The sequence below is a fragment of the Acomys minous genome, assembly GCF_964271855.1.
Source record: "Acomys minous genome assembly, chromosome: 4".
Taxonomy (NCBI): Eukaryota; Metazoa; Chordata; class Mammalia; order Rodentia; family Muridae; genus Acomys; species Acomys minous.
Genome location: NC_140486.1, coordinates 66,955,460 through 66,981,549, shown reverse-complemented (window position 1 = coordinate 66,981,549; position 26,090 = coordinate 66,955,460). Strand labels below are relative to the sequence as shown.

Here is a 26,090-nt window from a genome sequence, read left to right as displayed (position 1 = left end):
GCATGCACACTTGCACACTCACACGCATCACACACATACACACACAAACACACACACACACTGATAAGCCATGACATGGAAAGCTCAATAACGAAAGTAGGCTTATGAGAGGAGGATGTGAGCAGTAAGTAAAAAGGTAGATTAATTAAGAGTTAAGTCACATGTGAATTTTAAAACCCAAAATACATTCATATAAGCGAGAAACCCTGGGGTATATTTACAGAGCCTCTTTAATTAGTCAGTATTCAAAACAGCTTTACACAGTTGAGTCAAGTTTTCAAGACAGTTTAAGCGTGCCTCTCTCCCGGAACGAGAGCTCAGACCTGGTACAGCAAGAGCAGAGCCTGCAGTCACAGGCTCACAGCAGGTCACAGTCACAGTCACACAACTTTGCAAATGTGAAAGAGGGAAGTCAAGGATGGAGACCAGGTGTGAATGTGCTCTGCTAAGCAGGACTGAGGCAACAGCTCCTAACAGATGCCGGGAAGTGGCAGACACAGATGACCCGAGGTCCTCCGAAGCAAGCCTCCCCTTATACAGATGAGCCCACTGCCAAACACACCAATGGCAGAAAACTACTTCTTGATGATCCAAAACCCAAGGAAGCCAGGCTCATTTCAGACCACGCTCTATGACGTGGGTTCCAGAAGCAGACACGGTGCAACTGCATTATCACATGCATTCGTGAAATACCTGGGGGTGACTTCTCAAGAATACTGCTTTACACTCCTGATCATGTCATGATGAAGTATATGTAGGCTGTGACACCAGAGAGATGCGGAGTCAAATCCTACATCTGTGACCTACCTGGTACACAACTATCTAGAAACCCAAATGATGCTCATGTTGCAGTCATCAAAAGTGGAGACGTTCTCTGTAGAATCGCAGGTTTCAAAGATGTGAGGGAGATAGTTAAGGCATGCACATGAGCTAATGCCATATGGAACTCTCTAGAAGGCTGATTCTTAGTAAAGCATGTACCATGTTTCTCATGTACCATTCACTCATTCTCACCCTTGGTGTGCTACATACATGCTTTGTATGTACATGGCATACAGAGGCAAACATTATTTAATAGCAAGAAGGGAATTTTGCCTCTCAGAGGCAAATATTTGCTGGCTCTGCCCCCATTTATGTCACCAGAGATTTAAATCATGCCTGGAATATAGAACTAGCCTGGGAAGTATTTGCAAAATAAGCAGACTTACTGCTTTTTATACTAATTATGTATACCTAGAGCCCAATATAGAAATTAATTTTACTTGTATTTTAAATGTCCAGCGGGACAAAAAAAAAAAACCTCACAAAGTAAACAGTAAATATTTAAGTGGAGTTCCTAAGTTGTGTGCTTCCTGAAACACTGATGTTCATATAAACTAAATTCAATTACAACTTGTATTTTGGAAACAATCAAGAAATGTGTGACTTTATGGGAGGAATACACTAAGAGATTGATAACTGAAGAAAATGTGATGGTTTTCTTACCACATAAATCTTTTTAAAATATTTTATTAATTTATTCATATTACATCTCAATTGTTATCCTATCCCTTGTATCCTCCCATTCCTCCCTCCCGCCCATTTTCCCCTTGCGACTCTGCTTACCTGGTCCTCTTCTCCTCCACCTTCTTCGTCATATTTCAATATATTATCTCTTACATCATCTTCCGGGTCAATTAAAAGCTGCTTAGCCTGGCGCTCTTTATCCCGGCGTTTCATCCATACCACAAACATGAGAACAAGTACTGCACGGGAGAAGAGTAAAGATGAACACTGCTGTTCACTCTGAAATCCAGATTTATAGAACCTTAATCTTCCTCACTAACGATTTAAGCCCATGGATATGTAGTTCACGTGTGTATCGGTTGCGGGCCTTACCCTGGCCACACACAGCAGTGCTTAGCCAGAGCACAGAGTGAAGACCTGGTCTCCAGTCTCCAGTGTACCATGGCATGCTGGGTAAACCTCTTTGTCCTGTGAGGCACGATCTACAGAAGTGACTATATGGTTTCTAACTTCATCTTGGCTTGTTAGAGGATCGATACCCTAACAGAATGCTTCATAAACTCCAAAGACACAAACAGCAGTGAGTTGAAGTGAGATACTGGTCAGTCATCATTACCCTCCCAAATTCTCAGAGAGGCACCTCTCGTGGGGAACAGGTGCTTGCATAGATGGCTAGAGCTAGAGCTGGGTGGGTAATTGGATGCTGGGTTGTCTTTGACTCCCAGAGGCTGGTGCTTCTCCATCATGCTCTTCCCTACCTCACTGCAGCCATGAAGGCGTGGGGGATTACTTTGAGCACTGAAATAATATTAGGCTTTCATCCTTCGCACTCAATGCCAGGTCTGCAACCATAAATTCTCCCAGGTTGATGTTAGAATCAGTGCCAATTCATTTTCCTTCAAAATGCCAGTGTCACGTTGTCACACCTGAATCTATCATCCCTAAGTCTGTCTTGATAAGGGTGGCGTATATGGCGCGTATTGGTTGAAAATGAAATGCATCCCTGAGCACACATCTAGGAATAAATTCTGTCTAAAATCTGAGGGTATCAGTTTACATCCTGAAACAAAAAGATTTAATGACTCCTATTTGAGCACATTTTTATTATTGGCCATAAAAGTAAATATCCTCCTTTAAAAGCCAGAAACATGATCTCATTTGCCGTTGTTCAGGGCTAAATCTAGCAAGTGGATTATTAGTATAGCATGCAGGTTTCAAATTATAGCCAAAGCAGTCTCCACACAGGAAGTAAAAAAAAAAAATGCTCCGGCTTCTATAGTAATTGCTTAGAATAAAGGGACAGAATTCTAAATTACCAGAACACTTGTAAATGGAGAAAACATAAAAGAAATGGCCAACATTTTCAAGAAAGTGATTGGCGCATAGCATGATCACACAGTAAACTGGGTCCTGCTGCTATTCCACAATAAAACACTGGGCCCAGGCAATTCATTCTTTTAACCCGCATGCTTAGAAGTGGTTCCCTAAGTACTTTTGGGTGGTTAATTTCTTGCATTCCACTGAACCAAAGATTGCAAAGCACCTTAAAAAAGAAGAAATTCCTTAATCTGCACTTATGCTAAAGACAGACGATTTACTGAGCTGTGTAATCATTTCTATTATCAAATGTGCTGTGTATGGAGCACACGCTCTTAATATTTTGTGCAGTGCTTCAGAAACAAATATCTTGATCCTTGCATGACTGGAGCAGGCTGCTAACTGCACAGTCTATGCAGGGAAGCGAAGGAAAGCAATACACCTATTTTCCTAAATCATCAGCTTTGTGCCATAAATTCTCAAGTCACAAGGTAAGTGCTCACAGACTTAGGACTGTTTAACACTTTTCTGTGGAAAGGGCTTCCTGTGGCTCCCAACAATCAGCACACAAAATAGTAGAGAGGGCATGGGGACACAAGCAGGGGCTGGCGGCAAACGGGTTAGCGCACTAGATGATGCTCAGTGTCCTTTTTATGCCAGAGGGACTCTGGGTGCCCCCAATATGGTACGATGGATAGGATGGTGCTCAGCCATCCAAGAGACTTGCTAGTCATTTTGAGATGGTCCCTGGCTCAGCATCCTAGAAGGAGAAGGAACCACACCCTCCAAGACCAAGTACTACTCACTCAGCAGGATGATGATGCAGAGCAGAATGGCGATGATGGCGCCCGTGCCGAGCCCTGCACCCACGATCCGGTCCACATCTGTGCAGTCTCCGTTGGAGTCACACTGGCAAACTTTCACTCTCAGGATGGAAATATTGGACTTGGGGGGATTCCCTGAATCTGTGATAATGATTGGAACTTCATAGATGCCAGCCTCCAAAAATTTTATCTTTAAGTTGAGTTGAGCAAAATCACCTACAGAGAAAAAAAAGGGAAAGAGAAAAAAAAGTTTGACAGTCAATATCTAATAAGATTTAAGGGAAAAAAAAAGTATACTACTTTCCAGAATGTGTTTCCTACATAAGTGTAACCCATTAAACAAATCACAATTATGTTGTTTGTAAACAGTTGTTTTGGGTTTCAAGGGGTTTAAATATTTCACTTAGACCTTAAGTAACATTTAAGATATATTTAATGAGAAGATTATGACATATGTGAAATTAATTTCCCTTACCAGGGTTCAAAACTACTCCATTCCACATCCATCCAAATAATTAACCTGTTCTTACCATTAAGCCGGGTGATAGTCCAGTTTCTTTTAATAGTCACTGGAGATAAAGGAAGATCAAAGGCAAATGGCCCAGCATTTGGATCGATGTCATAATCAAGTGCTGTGATGTTAATTGAATTGGGTTCTGGAGTTTCACAAGTCTCGGCCTCTTGAGGTAACACCTGAGGGGCGTTGTCATTGATATCAAGTAAATAGATTTGCAGTGTCCCCGTTCCACTCATAGGAGGAATTCCTAAAAGGAGAGAAGAGTCACAGTTGAGGGCCACAGTTTCTCTTGTGCCTCTCACTATACCACATGGGGAAGTGCTTGCTGCCCATGGCAGCTGAATGGACAGTTTTTGGAGCAAGCTCACATCTTTTTATATTTTTAAATTTTTTATTATTTATTTAATTAATTTATTCAGATTACATATCAGCTGTCATCCCGTCCCTAATATCCTCCCATTCCTCCCTCCTTCCCTCTTTCACCCTATTCCCCTGCCCTATGTCTGTGACTGAGAGGGACATCCTCCCCCACTATATGGTCATAGGCTATGAAGTCTTGTCTTGGTAGGCTGTTTACTCTTTCTCTGAGTGCCACCAGGCCTCCCTACCAAGGGGAAGTGGTCAAATATGGGGCACCAGAGTTCACGTCCGAGTCAGTCCCCGCTCTCCACTCAACTGTGGAGAATGTCTTGTCCATTGGCTAGATCTGAGAAGGGGTTCCATGTTTACTTGGTTGGTGCAGTAGTTTGAGCAGAACTCCTGGGCTCACTTCTTACTTCTCTCCTAGGATGGCCTGCCACACTGGAGCCATCCTGTGGGAGCTGAGCAGGACCTCATGCCCTCCTTGCACAAGCTGCCCAGCCAGCCGTGCTCATGAATACCCCACTCCTCTAGGCATGGCAAATATCAGAGGAGCCCAGGGCTCATGAGCTTATGGACTCTAGCTCCTGGAGGGAGAACCAGGCCAGGTACACATATTGGGGAGAGTTCTGAATGCTCAAATCCACCTGCAACCACTGCCATTGTTTATAGGCAAGCAATAGAAAACCATAGGCATTGTCTTGGGAACACATATCCTGGAGGAGAAAAGCGGGTTTCATTGATCAGCCAATTGCACACACAAAAAAGGTGGGGCTACTCGTTGTATACTAATTTACAATATTCCTATGAAGGAGGTTTAATGAGGTGAGGGCTTAAATAGGCAAAGTGCAGAAGTCTCTGCAAACTACTCATCATCATGGGCTTTTTTGCATGCTGTAGCGTATACAAAACAGTATACAACTGTTCTGACTGACCTCAAATCTGTTCTTATCAACCCTGAAAATGTTCTCTCTCCCAGCTCATGAAACCCTTTAGTCTGGACTTCAAAACAAAACAAAACTTTGGAGCCTTAAAAGAATAAAGATGGGATATGTCCCATGAAAGTCTTCACTTACCAGGAAAGTGGAACAGAGGGGAGGACTTCCTATTGGGACTCTAGGTGAGAGAAGCATGGGAGAATGGGGAAATAGAAGGATCCAGAGGGTCCTAGAAACCTACAAGAAGAACATTATGATGGGTGGATCTGGGCCCCGGGGTCCTGTTCAAACTATGGCACCAGCCAAGGACAATACATGCAGTAAACTTCAAACACCTACCCAGATCTAGCCAATGGACAGGACATTCTCCACAGTTGAGTGGAGAGTGGGGACTGACTTTCACACGAACTCTGGTGCCCCATATTTGACCACGTCCGTCCCCTGGATGCAGAGGCCTGGTGGCACTCAGAGGAAGGATAGCAGGCTACCAAGAAGACACTTGATACCCTATGAGCATATAGAGGGGGAGGAGGTCCCCCTCAGTCACAGTCATAGGGGAGGGGAGTAAGGGGAAAATGGGAAGGAGGGAGGAATTGGAGGATACAAGGGATGGGATAACAATTGAGATCTAATATGAATAAATTAATAAAATATACTTTTAAAAAAGAATAAAGATCTGCTTTCCATATAATTTAGCATTGCAGAAAATCTCAGTTCCTACAGCAGTCCAAGAGGCTCTGCTTTCTTTTAACACAGAAGGACAATCCAGCACATGTATTTCGTTACATACCGTTGTCAGAAGCGAGGAAGGTGGCATTATATATGTTGTTTTTCACATTTGGTGACTCTCTGTCCAAAACAGCAATAGTAGTGATCTGTCCATTCACGGGATCTATTTTCAGCCAATTGGCAGGATCGGATAATTTTGTGTATCTAGAAAATAAAAGTGCTGCGACTTAAATATTTTCTGATAAGAAATGGAACAAAGCATGTGTAAGTTTAACAGGTATAGCTACAAAAAGCCAAAACTTTCATTAATTCGCATGGCTGTAGACGATGGCCAGAAAGAGAACTTTAACCTGGCAAGGTCTTTGTGTGGCAGTGATTTTGGGAGGCATGCAAAGGCCGTATTCCATCAAATGCATAGGAAAGTCTGCAAACGTCTAGCAGTCAGACGAAGTGCACAGGCTAGGCTCACTGTGGACAGCTGACATACGTGCTTACAATACGGCTCAAGCATGCGTTCTAAATCAGAAGCCCTGTTATACAGAATCTGGGGGGGGAGGGTAGAGGATCAGAAGCTAAATTTCACACATAAACCACTCCTAAAAAAATGCTTCACCACCATCATGGTAGAGTTGAAGCCTCACCAGAGAGATTCCACAAAATCCTATTCCTGCCAGGGTCCCCCAAATGGGGCCAGGCCCCTGATTTGTATCCTTCAAAGAGCCTCACAGACTTTCACCTGGGCTGATGTTTTTAAACTCAGGTAACTAACACTTAGATTGGAGACTCTATGGTTTGTTTTGGGAGGTAAAAAACTATGGGATTTTAACGCACCTATTAATTGGCCATTTACCCATCCCGATTTCCATGTATGGAGGACTGAGGGATCAGAGCAGTTGTCTGTTAGCGGCTGGTCTGAACGCACTTAAATTAATTGTGAATTAATTTGTAAATTATCTTCAGCTACTACAGAGAACAGTCGGATAGGGTACGCCCTGCCAGTCACCGACTCCAACCTCAGGCTGGGTTAGCTTTGCTGAGGCTGGAAGTCCTTGCAGATAGATCTTCTGGGTTTGTTGCACAGGTACGGAGTGAACACCATTAGCCGTCTAGTTCTGGTCTATCATGAGTTCTCATTTTCCCTCACATGTGGAGAAGAGAGAGCTTACAATTTCCTGAAGGTTCTCCGTCACCTCACTGTGCTGCTCTTTGAACTGTTTGATCTAAACGCACAGGTTAAGTAACTGATATTTATAATGGAAAAGACAAAGAGGGAGGAAGTTTTTTCTTCTACTAATATATAAATAGACCCAGTCTTAGTAATTTTTAAGCTAACAAAGTCATGGATATCCAATACACCAAAGAACTTTAAAATTTGGAAAACATGCATGTTTCCATTTGATTTGTCTATGGGTGCTAAGGATGGAAGAGGCCTATTTTTTGTAGAACAATATATATATATTTTTTTTTAATTTCAGAAACGATGGAATATTTTCTATAAGACATGGCAATGTTAGAGTTCAATCATCAGTTTTCTTTAGGAAGGCAGCCCCAGGCAGGCCACTTACAATCCAGTAGATGATGCTACTACACCCACGCACATATGGATAGAGCCAACTGGTCTCAGTGGTAATAAAACAGAATATATGAAGTTGGGAGGAAAATGTAACAGGAGAACCTAGGAGGAGGCAGGAGGGAGGGAAATGGGGGGGGGAGGAAGTGTTATATTCAAATATATGTATGAAGTTCCTAAAGAGTAGATAAACATTGTATTCAAAATTAAGAAAGAAATTCACATTATATTCGAATAACTTCTTTTGGTTGTATTGGGCATTTCTTACTTCTTCACTTCTGCACAGGGCACAGAACAGAATCTACTTCTGACTGCACAGCGGTGTTCCGTACCTGATACTCTGCTGCATATATCGATCAGGGTCCTGAGCAGTGAGCGTGGTCAGCATGGTTCCTGCGTGGAGGCCTTCTTCTTGGCGAATGATCTTAGGATTTGGGGCAAAATAAGGGTTCTCGTTGACATCAATGACTGTCACAGACACAGTCGCTGTAGACTGAGGAGGGTGCTGGATCCCCTTGGCTAATGGCACTTGGTTTTCTGCAGCGACAGTGAGGACAAACATCCTATTCGTTTCAAAGTCAATTGGCTGGAAAAGAAAAAAAGAAAGAAAACCATATATTTTTTTTTCATTCTGCCATTAAGACCATTTGCATTCTGCCATTCATCTGTCTGTGAGTCCCATTTCCAAAACATTAACTTTTACCCTTCAATGTAGCATAAAGTTCTTCCCTAAGTTTCTGGAAAGCATGCAGGACTGTCTCCCTGACACGCACCCCGGCAGAGATTTATGCTTCTCCAAATTTGCATGTTATTGTTGCATGGGCCCATTTATTTAGATATCTGTAGAAACTTGATTTTTGTTTAAAGTCAGCACTGAGAAACCAAAACTACTAAATAATGTGAGGTCAGGTGAGGACATAATGATTTATAATCTCAAACTTTGGGCAAAGTCCACCTTTCATGTAGGAAAACTTTTACCAGTCAGCAATGAATTGACAACCAAACCCATAAATTATATATAAAATATAAACTATACATAAAAACTACATATAAAAATATAACTATATATAAAATATATAATTAAAGATACTGTATAGTTGAAAAATACTGTATACTTTTTTTTTAATGAGGAGAAAATCTTATCCAATTTATAAAAGCTTCTTTCTGGGCTAGTAAGGTGGGTCAGCAGGCAGAGGTGCTCGCTAGCACGTGTGACTGACCTGAGTTTGATACCACGGAGCCATGATAGAAACAGAGCTGATCCTTACAAGTTGTCCTGACATCCACACATATGTTTTGGCACTCACATCCCCCTCCCCAAACACCCAAAAATTATTCAATGTAAATAAAAAGCATTTTTCATAAATTAGAATTCACACCATTGAGTGAAGTGCGCCTACACATGGTCCTCTCAAAATGAGCGTTGTACACGTAGATTTATACTTTTTTCTCCTTACTGAGCAAACTGAAAACCAGGCTGTCTCCCCCATAGTAATTCTGAATATTTTGCAGGTTTTAAAAAACTCCCACATGAGAGCACTCTAGATGATTAACACAATGCACAAATAACTCTCTATGTGCATATTAACTGCTGGAGTCTCGCTGAATTTTGCTGTGGGAATTTCACTCTGACTTTTCCCTCGGTCACTTAGTAATGGAAAGACAGCCTGTTTGGTATAACAGGAAGGTCAGAGGGTAGTCCCGTGGCACAGGTAGTCTAAGGATGACCGAGAACTGAAGCTCACTTGAAAGCTACGTGACGAGCACATGAAGCCAGCAGAATCCTACCCCAGACATTTCCCAACCATCAAATTCACGGCAGTATTCTCTCCTAGAACCTTCAATTCTGCATGCCCACTTCAAGTGCTTTAAACAAGAAGGAAGGAAGCCAGAAGGCTGAAAACGCCCAGTGCAGGAAATGCCCCTCATGTTAGTGATTTCTGCGCAGCTTGAATCCTTTCATGTGTACAGATCTCGTTTGTCCCACACAAATGTGCAAATACTTGGAGGCTGTGTTCAAGCCCACTTTCCACCAAGGCTGAACAAGTGGTGATGGGCGCACAGCTTTCAAGGGCCAAGCGCCACATGTCCAGAACATTTCCAACCCCTGTCTCTTTCCCCTCTGACGGACACAGATTCCTGGCAAATGGCACTTTCTCAGTAGGCTGACACCTGGGTTCCTGTAATCAAGTGTCTATGTGGAAGGAACATTGACCGGAAAAGCTTTTACATCACAGCTGTGTTCGCTACTGTTGGAGAGCTTGCTCTTTGTGCCTGCTACTGCTTGTGTTTCTTTCTTTTGACAATTAAATGTCAGAAAACTAGTTTTATTTGTTTGTTTCTGAGATTTCTCTGTGTAGGCCTGGCTGTCCTGGAACTCCCTCTGTAGGCCGGGCTGGCCTGGAACTCAGAGAACTGTCTCTGCCTCCTGAGTTCTGGGATTAAAGGTGTGAGCCACCATGCCAAGCTAGACTAGAAAACTAGCTTCTTAAAGTCACAAAAGTATGAGCCGGGTGTGGTGGCACACACCTTTAATCCCAGCACTCAGGAGGCAGAGGCAGGCAGATCTTTGTGAGTTCGAGGCCAGCCTGGTCTGCAAAGGAAGTCCAGGACAGCCAAGGCAACACAGAGAAACCCTCCGTGGTTCACTTTCAAAAAAAAAAAAGTCACAAAATTTTAAAACAGTCATATAAGTTCAAAATATTTATAAAATGTAGGCTCGCCTGCTTACTTGTTTCATTTTACTTCTGTGATTTTTCTTTTGTCTTTTGATTAATTTACCATCTGCCCAAACTCCATGAGTTTAACAGCTATTGCTCCTCTCCTTCTCTTTCCTACACCCTCACTCTCTGCCCAAAGTCCATGAAAACAATAAGCATTGCATCCCTCCTCAACCCTCTCTTATGCATCCCACTGCCATGATGGGGATTGAACTGAGAAACTGGTGTATGCTAGGCAAGCAGTCCAACTATCAACCAATGGTCAACGCCCCAGGCTCTGAAAGGCAACTGATATATCAGCTATATTCACTTAACTCTGCTGAGGACCCCGTGTCTTCAGAATGGTAAATCTGCCCAAATTGATTTTAATTATGGTGGTAATGGGAGAGAATTTATATTGTCCTCAATTTCAACATAAATTAAACAGTGACACACGATCCACTAAGTTGTCAGGAATTCCAGACTTGGAGGAGTTTAAAATAAAAAGGTCGAAGGTTCTACATAAAAGCAATTGGAGAGGGCACAGGCTGGTGCCTGCTGAGTAGATGGCTGAGGTCTGTGGTCCCAAGGACACTTACTTTTACCACAGTGACTAGCCCGTCGTTGCTGTTGGGGTCTGTCTGGATGGCAAACCTCCCTGTAGGGTCTCCACCGCTGATTCTGTACACTGCGTTCCAGGCTGGCGTGTGAGGCTGATCTTTGTCAGTGACAGTCAGGTTGGCTACAATGACATCAATCCTGTTCTCAGGGACCTCGCCGTAGAACTGCAAGAAAGACAAACGTGAGTCCCAGGTGAGATGTGGCCCTCTGAAGGACAAGCTACCTGATGACCACACGGTCCTGATTTTACTACCCCATTAAATGTTTATGATCTACACTAACCAAGGAGAAAGGTAATGCTGGTAAGCACCTAGTTTACTGTGTATTTTGGACGATAAGACACACCTGACCATAAGAGGCACCCAGGTTTTAGAGCAGTAAAACAAGAAAAACAGTAAAAACAGCAACCAGACCATAAGACGCACCATAACCCCCCCTCCACTTTTGGGGGGAAAAATGTGTTTTATGGTCTGAAAAATACGGTATGTCTGACACACACACAAAATAGCTGGACCATTTTCAGCCACACGGTATTATGCTATGGTTCCATTAGTATTAAAATTAGCATACATTTGTGAGTATCAGTGTGATTAATGTGGGGTCCAGAGAAAAGACTTCTATGTAGGAAATAATTTGACTTGGGATCTAGGTAATTACACGCTGGAAAAGTAGCACAAATCAGGCATGGATTTCAAGCATCTGAAACACTGGGAGAATTCTACTACTAGTACTCCAAGATATTTGCTGCAGGCAGAGTATTTCAGCTTCTTAACAATAACTGGGAATGCTGAGGAAGTAAAGCAGTCAGACGTCTGCTTTAAAGCCCACGATACAGAAACATCCGAGTCGGTGGACATTCCGCCATCGAGGCAAGCAAGTCCCATTCCTATTTAACACCCTTACTATGCATAGCAGAACTTCTTCCAAATGGACCACGATGCTGAGGTTCTTTGAGTGACAGGTTGTACTCACCGTCATGGCAGTAAACTCTGGAGGGTTGTCATTGACATCTGTCACTGTGATGACGGCTGTGGCTGTATTCGAAAGGCCATAAGTGGGATTGCCTTCCATGTCTGTGGCTTGGATTATTAAGGTATACTGTTGCACTTTCTAAAAAGACACAGAAGTAACAAGTAAAATGACACCAATTCCTCAAGAAGATGTAACAGTTGTTCTGCAAAGGCCTCTTTATTACCCATGGAGAGCACAGCCCGCTTCACTCTGATTAACAGGACTTGCATGCATTTACTTTGACTCAGGAGGCAGGTGTTCACTTTGAGTCTCAGGAAGGAATGCACTGAACTCATTGCAGATGTGTGAACTTCATGGCTGAGCTGAAGCCTCCATTGGATTTCAACTTTCCCCTTTTGCTACAAGATTGCTAGTAAGAATTGAAGCCTCTTGGTATTTCACATACTCATTTCCAAGCAGGTTAGGGCAGTAAAGACAGCGAAGAAGAAAGAAAGGAGGAAGCATATACAATTTACAAATTCACAAATGATGTCTGCCTTCTCTTAATGTTTTATATATATACTTATATATATATTGTATTATTATATATATTCTTTTTGTTATAATTAGTTGATAACAACACTTCCCCATTACTCATTAGTACTAACTGTCCAAAAATTATGTAAGAGCTACATATAGTCTTAAAAAACAACATAAAAATTTGGGGCTGGAGATATGGCTTAGAGGTTATGAGCACTTGTTGCCGTTACAGAGGCCTGCGGTTCTGTGCCCATAGGTTGGTCCACAAACATCTCTAACTCAGTTCAAGGGGTTTGGATGTCCTCTTCTGACTTCTGTGGGCACCAGGCATGTATTCAGTACACATACTATCATATGATCAAAACATTCATATACATAAAATAAATAAATCTAAAAATATTTAAAATACAAATTTAGTTAAAAGGTATACATTCAAATTGTTAGTCCTGGGATACAACAGGTGTTGAATTGAGTAGGAGAACAATGCATTAACACTGAGAGATAATACACGCTACACCACCAATTACAGGTACAGACATGGACAAGTTTACATGCAGGTGATTCTTCCCAGGCAAGCACACGTTACTTGAAAAAGTACAGATTGGCTATTTTAACAAGGAGCCAAATGATGCTGTAATGCATGATTAGCAAAAGTCGAGATTATCCTAGAAATCCATACTGCCAGCTGACAGCATTTTATTTTTGGAAAACCTAACCAAAAGCACCACCTGAAGTCACTTGGAACCTCCGGGAAAACTGGCACAGAACAAAGAGGATCATATTCCTAAATGCTAAGCCATTCTCAACAACAAAACTCTTTTCTTCACACCAAACAAAACAAGTGTCACTGCAAAGTGCAGTCCCCTGGTTCTAAATATAGCCGACATTATAAACGGCCATTCTTAAGGGAGCCCTGCAGCTTGGAAGAAAGGCACAAATTGTGGCTTTTGATGCAGTCATTAGAGGGAAAGGCAAGGACCATAGAGAAATGCAACAGAATGCCAACCTCACACATGAGAGTTTAAACACTGCCCACTTAATTGAATGCCAATCTCTAGTAGATATTTACTTTAGCTCCCTTATTTCCTCCTAAAAGAGAATATACCATACTTTTTAGTTAGAAAAAAAAAAACCCTGCAAATATATAGTGCAGAATGAAACATTTCTAGATTTTTGTAACCCAGAACATTTCACTACAATCCAGGATGAGCTGTATGTTTCTTCAGTGGCTTTTCTTCTCAAAATTACCCCTTTGGGGAGAATCTCCCAGGGTCTGACCCCTTCTTAGACTACAGATAACTGATGGCAGCTAGAGAGAGAGAACAGCTCTCTCCCAGGATTGAGGCCCTTAATTAGTTACCCAATCCAAGGTCATCAAGCCTGAAATCATATACACACAAGTTAACAGAAACAGACTTAGAAAGATGTATGTATGTATGTATGTATGTATGTATGTATGTATGTGTGTGTGTACATGTTACAATAACAATTAAAGAAAGAGGTAATTGATTTGAGGCATGAGGTGGGGAGGAGCAAGAGTTTGGAGGGAAAGGAAGGTAGAAATTATATAATTATATTTTAAGCAAAAGACAAAACTTGGTATTTGCTCATTCAGTTTTATCCTTTCATGGTTACTGAGAAAACTCAGGGGGCATTCATTAGCTTCCCAGCTGAAAACTATGGCAATGAAAATGTACTGTGACTGAGGCTGAGGAAAAGCTCAGTACTGGCTGCATTTTCAGAGGACCTGGGTTCAAATCCCCATTCCCACATGGTAGCTCCCAACTGTCTGTAACTCTAGTCCCCGGGTATCTGGCAACCTCTTCTAGTCTCTGAAAGTACCAGGCTTGCATGTGGTATGTAAATATACATGTAGGCAAAGCACTCATGCACAGAAAATGAGGTGACATTTTAAAAACGTATGATGACTTATAAAATGCCATTTGGCTAGTTATTACAGTTCTATTAACAATGAAAATTCAAGTTGTCTTTGTAATGTTATAAAACATATGGACATAAGTGTTTCCTAATGTCTATAAAAATATTTAAAATTATACAAACAAAGTATATACAATTTTATATTGCGCTGAGATGTTGGGAACAATTGCTAAGCCTTGAGGGTTCCTATTGTTTCAAGTTAGTATTGAAATCTTTAAGCTTTACAAGCACATTTAGTTGGAGTTAGTGGGGTACTCCAGGCATCTCAGGCCTATGTTGCTTGAGACAGGAGTGTCGTTATTAGTTCCAGACTAATCAGGGCTTTAAAATGACTTCAAGGCCACAGAGTGAGGGCTACAGAGTGAGGCCCTGTCTCAACAACTATAAAAAGTCAAAACTCTAAAACAACAAAAAAAAGGCACTATTATTTCTTAAACACAATGTCTATTAAAATTAAAAGTACCCACTTGATAAATAGCAGACTCCATGCTCAAATACCATGGTGGAAAATGATCTTGTGTTGAAAGGGAGATGTGTTAGCTTATGATTTCAGCAACTGCATGGAGAGAGCCTTGCTGACTTAGTCATGCTTGTATGATGCTGATGGGTGACATTTCAAATTTCTGGGAGTATGGCTTCCCACGCTCGCCATGCTACACTGCGTGCAGGAATCCAGTGCAGCTCCAAACCTTTCCTCATTTCCGGTTGCAGGTGATTAAGTTCTTTTCTACCCCACTTCTCACTAACGTGTGCATTTTAGCAAAGCTACCTATGACCACGTATTATGCCAACACTTTCTGTATTTACGTCCGATGCCAATCATGGCCTATTCCATGGAGATGCCAGTTCCTCGGCCTACCCAGCAGTTCTCCACCAGGGTGACTGTGCCCAGTGAAAAGATCTCCCATGTGACATTTGCATACTGGCTGGACAGACCCTACATCAAGAACTGGTTCAAAGTGTTGGTTATTCATGGTTGGGTAACCTTGGTCTTGAACGTAAGCCTCTCTTTTTTTCTGGACCCAACAGCTGAATGGCTTGAAAGTCAACTCTTGATGGGCTTCTGGAATTCCTTGACGTAGAACTGTTTTGGGTCTTCAGAAAGTGCCCTACAACATATTCTATCACTGTCTCCAACTTTCATGTATATTTACATATGCACTGCTGAAAAGCATACGCACACACTGGACCAGTGTCTAAAATGATTTGTTTTCACAAGGATTTGCATGTGGTTGTATGAGTGAGGGGCATTGTTATGCCAACGTGGGAAACAGAATTCTGGAGGGCTTAGGCCAAGGAGGCATTGAAGCCAAAGCCTTAAAAAGGGTCTGAAATGCCAAAATAAAAGGCTTTGCCTTCATTCCAGGGGGTGTGATAAGCAATTTTACCACTGAGGAGACTTAGCATGTTTGCAGATTATGAAGCAGACTGTAGAGAAGTGAGAGCTGAAGTCCATAGCAAATGGAAGACCACACATCAGGACCAACAAGAAGCCCAGGACACAAGTGTAAGAGGAATTTGGAAACAGCAAGCATTGGTCTTTCTCTTCCAGGAAGACATAATGCTGTGGAATAAAAATAATGGACAACGCTCAAGCAGCAAAAAGGACCGCCAGTTATGCCAACGGAAAAGAGATGGCTGCAAGATTTATTGGGTACTATGTTCACTGGAGGCGCCATGCACTGTGCTACAGGACCTTCCAATGCTTTCATGATATCCATATTACAGATGTGAAGGTGGCAGGGTCATGGGTTAAGAAGACCCAACAGCTCATATTGAGCGGAACCCCAAAATCCAACCTGGTAGAGAAGTTGTGAGAAGTGCTGTGTTTTTTTTTTTTAACATGAAATGCCTCCTATGGAATCATGTGTTTGAACAATTGGTCCTTAGCTGGGTTGGGAAGGTTGTGGGACATTTAAGATGTAGAGCCTTGCTGGAAGGAGTAGGTCACGGGAGGTGGGACTCAAGGCTTTATAGCCTGGATGCATTTCCTGTTTCGGTCTCTGCTTCGTCCTGGCTGTGGAAGGCTGCATCAGCAGTCTCCTGCCTGGGCCACCATGCTTTCTTCACCATGGTGGGCTATGGCAGGCCCTTGAACTATGAGCCAAAACAAACCCACCTTTCCTCTCTCCCTCCCTCTCTCCTTCCCTCTCTCTCTTCACTTCTTTCAGGTATTTTGCCATAGAAGTGAGAAAAGTAACTGCTACTGATAATCCAGAAAGGGCAGAGGTTTGAAATGAAGAGAAAAGACCAGAGAAGGTTAAAACGTCAGGAATAGCCACCAGCAGGTAATGTAGCAAGGTGTTAGGAGTGCATTTTTTAAAAAGTCAAAAATGATGATGGGTGAGGTGCAATGGCTTTAGGTTTCAAGACCTTAAAGAAGAGACATTTTTAAAACTACAGATTAAAGAAAAATTAAAAGGTAACTCTGGTAAGCGTCTCCATGGTTCAAGGCTCTGTCACTGAAAGGTGTCACACATCCTGAGAGAAAGATAGTGAAAATTACTTTCTACAAAAAGGAAACTGTGAATCTTAATAGAAATAAAGGAATTCGAGCCTGCATAAAAAGTCAAAGTAATTTATGCCTGGCCTCAGGCGGAATTACCATAAACCATCCAAGATAGATGTATTTTTTTTTCTTGGTGAAATGACTTTCAGAAAATGGAAGGCTCTCCATAATTTCCTCTGGTAACTCATTGTTGATTTTTAATAATTCCACTGTCAAGAAGTGATTCCTCATATCATATCTAACCCATGATCCCAAAGCGTCCCATCCATTTCTGCGTTACTGTTATCAAGGGTGGTGGATGGCTCATCTGTGAACTGCAGGGTATATACTTAGCTACAATTACACTGCACTTCAAGCTTTTATTCTGTGGGCTAAATATAGCCTCTCTGATTTTTAAACATGGCTGGTCTGCATAAGGAAAGCTGTCTTTAATTCTTTATGCTTCTTTCTTGCCATGAAAGAGACAGGCTAAATATGAGAGGAATCCCAGGGAGGAACTGAGTGAACCTCCCACTTCCGTATCTCACAAGAGCTGTGTGAGTGGAAGAAGAAATATTACAGTTGTAACCTGTACTAAATATTCCTCTTATGTTCAATCTCACCCTTGAGAGAGAATATTGAAAAACACTCCATAATCTCATACGCATAGTATTCATATTGAGTTTATGGGTAAGTACGACTAAGTGCTTCATATTACAGAGGAAGAGGTAGAAAGACTTGGACTGTGAAGGACCCGTCTTTTTCTATTTTTCTTTTGCGAGTCTGTATGGTGTATACATGTGTGCCTGTGCGGGTGCACATCCCTGTCTAGATCAGAGGAGGAGGATGTCAAATGTCCTGCTCTACTGCTCTCTATCTTACTCTCTCTCTTTTTTAAATGTAAGATCCAATCTTTTATTTTTTTTATTAATTTATTCATTTTACATCTCAATGGTTGTCCCATTCCTTGTATCCTCCCATTCCTCCCTCCCTCCCATTTTCCCCTTACTCCCCTCTCCTATGACTGTGACTGAGTGGGACCTCCTCCCCCTGTATATGCTCATAGGGAATCAAGTCTCTTCTTGGTAGCCTGCTATCCTTCCTCTGAGTGCCACCAGGTCCCCCCTATCTTACTCTCTTGAAATAGGGTCTCCCTCACAGAACCTGGAGCTAGGCTGGCAACCAGCAAGGCCCAGCAATTTTCTGGTTTCTGTCCCCAAACTGTGCTGAGTTTATAGGCACCTTGCAATGACCCGCTTCTTATGGAGACTTGGAGATTTGAACTCAGCTCCTCATGCTAGCCCAGTGACGACATTTACCCACTGGACCATTTCTCCAGCCTCTCTGAGCTTTGAAAGTAGTGCAAAAACTAAATTCCTATTTGGTTTCTGAACATTTTTGGATGCAAAACATTTTTAGAGAAGGAACTAGTAGTAGTAGAAGTCAATGGCTAAATGTTGCCATTTAGGCTCTAAGTAGACTTCTCAGACATAAGTGAACTCATCCTGACTGGTTCTGGATTACAGTGTTTCCAGAACAACTTTGTATATTTAACTAATTCTAATAGCAGTGTTGTCTTTAATTCAACCCACGTGCACATTACTGCACCAGAGACAGCATCAAAAGCCAACTTCTCAAGTCCTTGTCAATAATTTACATCATGGTGGATATGATGCTTCAGTTTGACGTACTCTGAGGTTCCGTTATAGCAAACGCTGGCTCAGCCTGAAAACTGCAAACTACAATCTCTAGGTGTTGGCCCTTTTGAGAATTCACTCAAGCAATGATTACGGTTGGTCAATGACCTTGAGATGCTCTAAGACAACTGCCAGTACAGACTAGAAAGAGGTTGTCCAGTAGAAGGGAGCCAGTAGAAGGCATGAGGAGGCTTGAGAACGGGAAAGGTCAATGCGTAGAAAAACAGGCTCAGAAGGTCCTTCCAGGTGAGACCTCATGAGCAAAAGCTGCCAGGTGCAGGACTACACATTCACCTGGTTCGTCACCAAAGCGCCACGTTCTCTCACACTGAGCGGCTATGTGCTGGTGCTTAATGCCATCAATGATGTAGTTTCAACGAGATATCACTCCAGAAGTGGGATTCTCTACATCACCAGCTTTAAGCACTCAATAGGAGAATTAACACAATACCAGTGGTCAGACTTGGAAAGTGAATTCAGGAGCAAGTTCTAATAAAGACGATAATTTCTTTGCAGGGCACCAATCACACAATTTGCAGAAGTCGCAAAGACCCAGTTACATATGCGTTATGTGTAGTCTTTTAAAAACGAGTTTATATACGTACTTGACCATGATGTCTAGCTTAGTTCTCCACAAACCCCACTGGCTATGAGGAAAAATAGAACTCTTAAGAACTTTAAAACTCAGAAACCTGAGAGCATTGGTTTAACGAAGTCAAGTATCACTGAAGCTAGCATTAACTTATGCCACACACACACACCATTTACAACACTAAGCTGCCTGAAAACTCCCACCACTGACTAGAATGGAAATTAGCTTGAATGAGAGTTTAAATCCATCAGTGGTTGCCCTGAAGACTATGCACACTTTCAAGACTGCTTACCTCTCGATCCAGGCCAGCTGCCACAGTGATGATATCCCCAGTCTCATTGTTGATTGTAAACATGTTGGGTGAGGGGGTGCTGGGAGCCTGGGACAGGATCCTGTACCTCAGCATCCCATTCAGGGCATTTGGGTCATCTGCATCAATAGCGGTGACTGTCATCACATACGTCCCTAGGGAGCGAACAGAGAAAGCAGACTGTCATCCGAAGTCTCTGGGCCCCTAAAATCAGGCATCTTCACTATGTTGGCATGTCTCATTTTCTCTATAAAAACATTGGAAGTGTCTCACACAAAATACTTTTAGAATCATCAGACATGGCAGTGTAGAGGCTAGTCAGTAAAATGTTTGCCATGTAAGCCCTAAGGGCCTGAGTTCAATGCCCAGAACTATGATTTTTTTTAAAAGCCAGTTACACAAGGTGTATGATTGTAATCCCAGTTCTGTGGGGATGGACAATGGTAGGTTCGTCAGGCTCACTGCCAAGCCAGGCCAGCCTAGCCTAACTGGTGCCAATTAAAGACCCTGACCAGGAACTTAATATGGGCTGTTCTTGAAGAGTAATTTCCACTAGCCTTCGCATGCATGTGCATGTCCCCAAGCCCACACATGTCATCATCATCAACATAATCTAAAAGTAAAAAGAAAATCACAAAATACACATATTTATAGACTGAACTCTTCCCACACTTAGAAAACAAATCTATTCCATGATACCCAAAGGGCACACAGCCAATTGTAATTTACATAAAATGCAAACCACAAGAAATACAAATGCCACTGCAAGGAGGTTTTATGACCACACAGTTCTCCTCTGGTTCCACAGTAGCATTTTGTGGGGCTTGCTGAGAGTGGTTCTCCCCCCGTCAGTTTTTGACAGTGATCTGTGTGAAGGGCAGGACCCATTCTACTGCCTCAGGTCAGCAGGAAGCACACTAGGCAGAACTGCTCCGTTACACTGGGTAGAAACTTGGCAATGTGTATCATCACTTCCTCAAAGCCGGGAAGAGCACTGTCCTTCGCCTGGGGGCTTTCACCCACTGAGTATCGTAAAATCTAAATGAGGAAAGCAGTAAGTCCAAGCAGACACTAAGAACTGCAGTTGTTATTTAGACTAGTCTGTTTGGTGAGATCTACCAAGAACTGGTTCAGAAAATGTTCTGTCTCTGTCTTCTACAATTTGCAGAGCCAGGGTTTACTTTAGAAATGTTGCCCTTCACCACAGAATTGGCCATGGCTTAGTCGTACTATTCAATTGTCTTTTCAGAACTTGCCCCTTTCAACGAGGCATTTCGTCTGATCAAGTAGCATCTCTACATCTTACTTGTTTTAGAAACATTATTTGACAGATGATAGCTCATTAGCTTTTCCTTTCTCGCCCCTGCAGGGCAGGAACTCTCCCGTGACCACTGTGGCCAGTACCAGGGCGGAGCAGAGCACGCCACTCCCGCTAAGCTGATGCTGCAGCGTGGGCCAAAGGTTCAAACACAACTTCTGCTTTCAGAACAGGGAGCTAACATGCGGCTGGCACTGTCTGAGACCAGAGGCCTCACATACTCAAGCCCTGCCCACGAGGGTGCTTCCACAGAACCGGAGTGTACCCCGGGGACAGCTTTCTTTACAGTGGTCACTCAGTGCCTTTCATTCAGGGGAGGCTTAACTGGAAACTCATGGTCAGATGTACAGCAATTACAGCCTGATGGCTTATTTCTAGCAAGGCTTGTGAAGCAGTGTATTGTACGAAGTTGGAAATTACCAAACAGATAGGAAAATGATACTTAACAACACAATGTCTGTAGTTAACATGCCCGAAGTTCATTTATATTGTAGAATATTTGCATGGGGTCTAAACTATCTGTCTGTCTGTCTGTCTGTCTGTCTATCTATCTATCTATCTATCTATCTATCTATCTATCTATCGTGTGTATGTGTGTGGGGTGTGTGTGTGTGTGTGTGTGTGTGTGTGTGTGTGGTGTGTGTATGTGGTGTGTGTGTGCATGTGTGACACAGTATGCATGTGGAGATCAGAGGACAACTTGGAGTCAGTTCTCTCTTTCTACCAAGTGAGTCCCAAGGATTGAACTCAGGTCCTCAGGATTGGTAGCAAGTGTCTGAAACTGCTGAGCCCTCTCTCCAGCCCACAGAAGATCCATTTCAGTAAGAATCTACTTCATAGGCATTCATTTTACTGTATCTTAAAATGTGTAAGACTGGAGGGCAGCTTGTCTGAAAATGTGTCTGAAGGAGGCGCAGAGGAGAGAGTCCACTCCATGGTTCCCTTCCCCCTCTTAGCTGTTCCTCACGCTCAGCTCTATTCTCTGAGGATCCAGAGAACACTGCAGCCTGGAGTTTAAGGTGGACTTGGTTCCTCCCACACATTAGCTGATACATGAGAGAGCTATAGACATTGGTGGAAGGGGCCAGGTACTATCAAGTGCACTTTTGAATACTGGTATTGTATAAAACAGACTAACTAAATCTCTTATTTTAAAATTTTAATTTATTATAATTTACTCAAATTACATCCCAATTGTAAATACCAAATATGCCTAGAAAAGATGGCCAAAAATTTACTTTTTCATCTCTTTTCTGACTGAGCTGGTTTGCTAGGTTTTCAGATTAAATAGGCCTCTCTGGCCTGGCTATTCTGTGAGACTGAAGTCCTCAGTGTTTTCAGTACAAGAATCTGAAACGTCAGTCAAATGCCACTTCACAATGGCAAGAGGCTTTCTGCAAGTGCTGCCTCAAGGTCTGGCCACTTTCCTCATGTAGCTGAAAGAAGGCCTCGGAGGACACGTTGACGGGGCACTCTGAAAGTAAATACCTAGTGTGTCACAGCAGCCAGCAGCGCTGCCATGCTTGTGGCACCACTGCCTGGTAACAGGAACACCAGGTAGCTTTAAGGCTTCCTCTTGGACTTCCCCACTGCTCCACCTCCTATGAGGAAATCTGTACTCTGTACCCTGAAAGCCTCTCTCAGCAGCTCTCCAAAGCAAGGGGAGGCTACTATAGATTCCGTAGGCTCTTTCAAACAAGGCAAAAATCATGTGGGATGTAAGGAGATTTTGTTGTTTTCCCTTTTCAACAAATCCTTCCCTAAGTTGCTTCAGTTTGCTGCTGAAGCATCATGAATGACAGGTACATTAAAAGGCGACAGGGTTCTTCCTTTTCTTACTGCTATGACAGAATCAGTTATAAACATTTCTTTTCTTCTTTTCTTTTTGAGGTAGGATGTCTGGTAGCCCAGATTGGTCTTGAACTTAATATGTAGTTGAGGATAACCCTCAATTTCTGGTCCAATAGCATGGATTGTAGGCGTGGGTCACCATGCCCAGGGCTACTTCTTATGTAGTGTTAGAGACCAAACCCAGGACCTTGTGTTTCCTAGGCAAGCATTCTTCCAACCTGGCGACTTTAAGAGCTCGCATGCCACGTGTCTTTAAGTCATGACGATATTATTGCTCTAACTTACCAGGCTTTGATCCCTCCGGAACAGACCCATTCCAAACCTGGTGTAGAAACTCAGGTCTGTTATCATTCATGTCAATCACATTGATGACGATGTCAATGGGGTTCTCCACTTGATTGCCGTTGATGTCCACTGCATGTGCCCTCAACTGTAAGAGCAACCAGAAGACAGAGGGACTTAAAGGTCTGCCTGGGAGAAGAGTGAACATGGAGCCACACTTCCACGCTTGCGGGAGCATACCGAAGACACACATGTAAAAGCTGCTATGGCTCCCCACCTAAGATGGAGCTAGCCCAACTCTGAGACAAGGGGAGATGCAGAAGTGGAAGGCCATCCACTCTGTGGGCGAGGCCTAGCACTTAGCGCACAGGCCTTAACTAACTTGACCGCACACAGAGCACCAGTGGACCAAGACACAGTGCTTTGTGATTGTCACCTTGCTGTTTGTGGACAGAGCCCAGGTCTAACGCCAGCTGTGTCCAGATCAAAAATATCCTTTTGTTAAATACAGATACTCTAATTAGAGCAGTTTCTATTGTTTTTCATTTGTTTGTTTGTTGTTTGACTTTTCTATCTAAGAGTAGTGCCAGTAAATAAACAGGAAGAGATTCGGAAATGTTCTGGGAAATTAAGTGTACATAGGGAATTCACACATACATTGTTAAGTTCAAAGATACCCAGAGACATGAAGAATGTGTGCATGTTTCAGACATTCCACACTGTAGCCCTAGGGGTTGGCATCATGGTGATCTTTGAGAAATTGTATGTTGTTGCTTTTTTCCCCCACAAACAACTACAATCACTGAGTTAGTCTGGCCTGAATATCTTCCTAATGTTTTCCCCTAGCAAACAGCCATTGTATGCTTTTCAAAGGCTCTGCAATATTCCACTGCTCTGTTTCTTTTTAACTGAAATTCTTTCATAGCTTCCCTGTAATCTCTGATGTTGTTGGTTACTTAAGGGTATATTCTTATCCAGTTAAAGAACCACCAACATATCCTTTCGATTTCTAGGTTATTAAACAGATAACACAATGTAAATTTTATTACTGCTTTTCAATCTTTTTAGAGCTATTTTCCTCCTGATTTATTTAACACAATATACTCCATTAACAGACTCTTAATACTGAAATTTAATTACAGTTATGTAAAATAATGAATCTTAATGACTCTAAATACTTACAATTCTGTAATTAATTCTATTTTGCTGGTGCTGCTTTGAATGCATATGTAGCAAACATTTAAAGAACAATTCACTTCAGTCTATAGAGAAGGCAAAAAAAAAACAAAACAAAAAAACAAAAAAACAAAAACAAAAAACAAAAAACCAACCAAACAAACAAAAACCCACTGGTGTGTTTGTCCTTGTGTTTAGGATCATCAATAGAAACTGTTGCAGAGTACTGTGATACCTCTGTCCGGTTTCCCAATTCACACTATGTCATTTTTGTCAGAGACTTGGAGTTTCACTTTCATTTTTTATGTTAGAACAATATAAAAAAAAAACTCGAATCAGCTGTTCCTTTATGAGTTTCAAAACTGTGTTTGTAAATAATCAAGGTTACAAGTGGGTTCTGAGTACAGAACTCAAAACATATTCAGCTCTTCACACGATTGTCTGTTTAGCCCTAGGGGAATCTATTGTAGTTGTAAGACAATGGGGTTTTAAAGGTTTGCGCAGGTGCAGGAACTTAAAAGTGTCTGCTAAGCAAAGCAAGAATCCAGCAAGAAGTCCTGCATGGGGGAAGGTTTAGTGACAGGAGAAGCTGCTGCAATACACAGTGTTGGGTGTCACGGGCTGGCAGGTCTTCCCTCCCTTTATTACAGTCAGTCCGTGGAGGTTAAGCATCTTAAATATAAAAGGCAAATACGATAGATGAAACCTGAGAAGAGGAGCCTCGATCAATATCCCTGAAAAGCTCAAATTTGCACCATACCTATTCTTAAATGAACTGTACAATGCACAAGTGAAAGTAGCTGATGTCTATGAACAAACAATAAAGCTATAAAAGAGAGGAAACACTGAAAGGCTAGGCAAAGGTATCCCCAATGGAAAAAAATTCTTCGTAACAGAAAGGGGAAGAAAATGAGGCAATCTAAAATGAATAAAATACAAATGAGCTTGCTGTAAGTATAACACCTCACCCTCCTAAAAATGCTGGGGCTGGGATATGTACATCCTGCTGCTCTGGACCTTTCCATAGAGACCTGTTCTTCACGGTTCTCTTAGCTATGTCTCTGAAGGCAAGAATTGACACGTCAAAGGTGATGACGCCTTAGGCGTTATCCTTTCTTCCTGGAAAGTTTGGCGTTGGTTTTTTTTTTTTAAATAGCATGCACCACTTCTATAAACATGTGCCTAGTAAAGGAAGCCGAAAGTCTACAGATATGTTTCTGTTGTTAAACCTCAGTGGTAGAGCCATCAGAGAGACAGGAGGCAATGGGAAACAACACACATGCACATTCCAAGGAGAGGGAAACCAGACTCAACAGAGAGCTGGAAGCTTACGTGGAACCGGGCTATCAGCTCTCGATCCAGAGGCTTTGTGACTGACAGCTGCCCTGAGATGGGGTTGATAATGAAGATGCCCGTCGGAGGCTGGTCCGCCCCTGGCCCAGTGACACTGTACCTCAGGGACAGGTTTTTATCTCTATCAGACCTGATCTGGGGACCAAGAAAACAACCACATAAGCAGAAAACATGAGCACATTTGTTTAGGGGGTACACCACACTTCCAACCCTGGCTTCACCCTCCCACAGCATCACCCACCTCTCCCAGGCCATCCCTTCCTCTTCTTCTTCTTCTTTCTCATTCCCTTCCTTCCTTCCTCCTCCTTCTCCTCTTCCGTGTGTATGTGCGTGCGCATGCGCGTGTGCTATAATGTGTGTCATGTCTCTCTGTGCATGCACGCATGCATGCATGTACTGACTTCTGAAATTGTTCTCCACCACATCTTTTGAGACAGGGTCTCTCAGTGCGGCTGGACTTTACTGAGTCATGTGGATGACTTAGCCCAGCAATCCCCAGGGGCTATTGCTTGA

The 26,090-nt window shown here is 42.5% G+C and overlaps 1 protein-coding gene across 1 annotated transcript in view; it reads right to left on the bottom strand.

Annotated features, from left to right (window-relative positions):
- The window catches only part of CDH2 (cadherin 2), a 222,140-nt gene that overhangs the window by 32,376 nt on the left and 163,674 nt on the right, over positions 1-26,090 (bottom strand). The window contains exons 5-14 of the mRNA XM_084779631.1: positions 25,557-25,712; positions 23,052-23,196; positions 19,580-19,752; positions 12,054-12,191; positions 11,060-11,245; positions 8,094-8,347; positions 6,253-6,395; positions 4,178-4,411; positions 3,630-3,863; positions 1,606-1,745 (exon numbers count right to left, since the gene is read on the bottom strand). Of these exons, the coding sequence (XP_084635757.1) occupies positions 1,606-1,745; positions 3,630-3,863; positions 4,178-4,411; positions 6,253-6,395; positions 8,094-8,347; positions 11,060-11,245; positions 12,054-12,191; positions 19,580-19,752; positions 23,052-23,196; positions 25,557-25,712 (1,803 nt within the window). The remainder of the gene's footprint in view (positions 1-1,605; positions 1,746-3,629; positions 3,864-4,177; positions 4,412-6,252; positions 6,396-8,093; positions 8,348-11,059; positions 11,246-12,053; positions 12,192-19,579; positions 19,753-23,051; positions 23,197-25,556; positions 25,713-26,090) is intronic.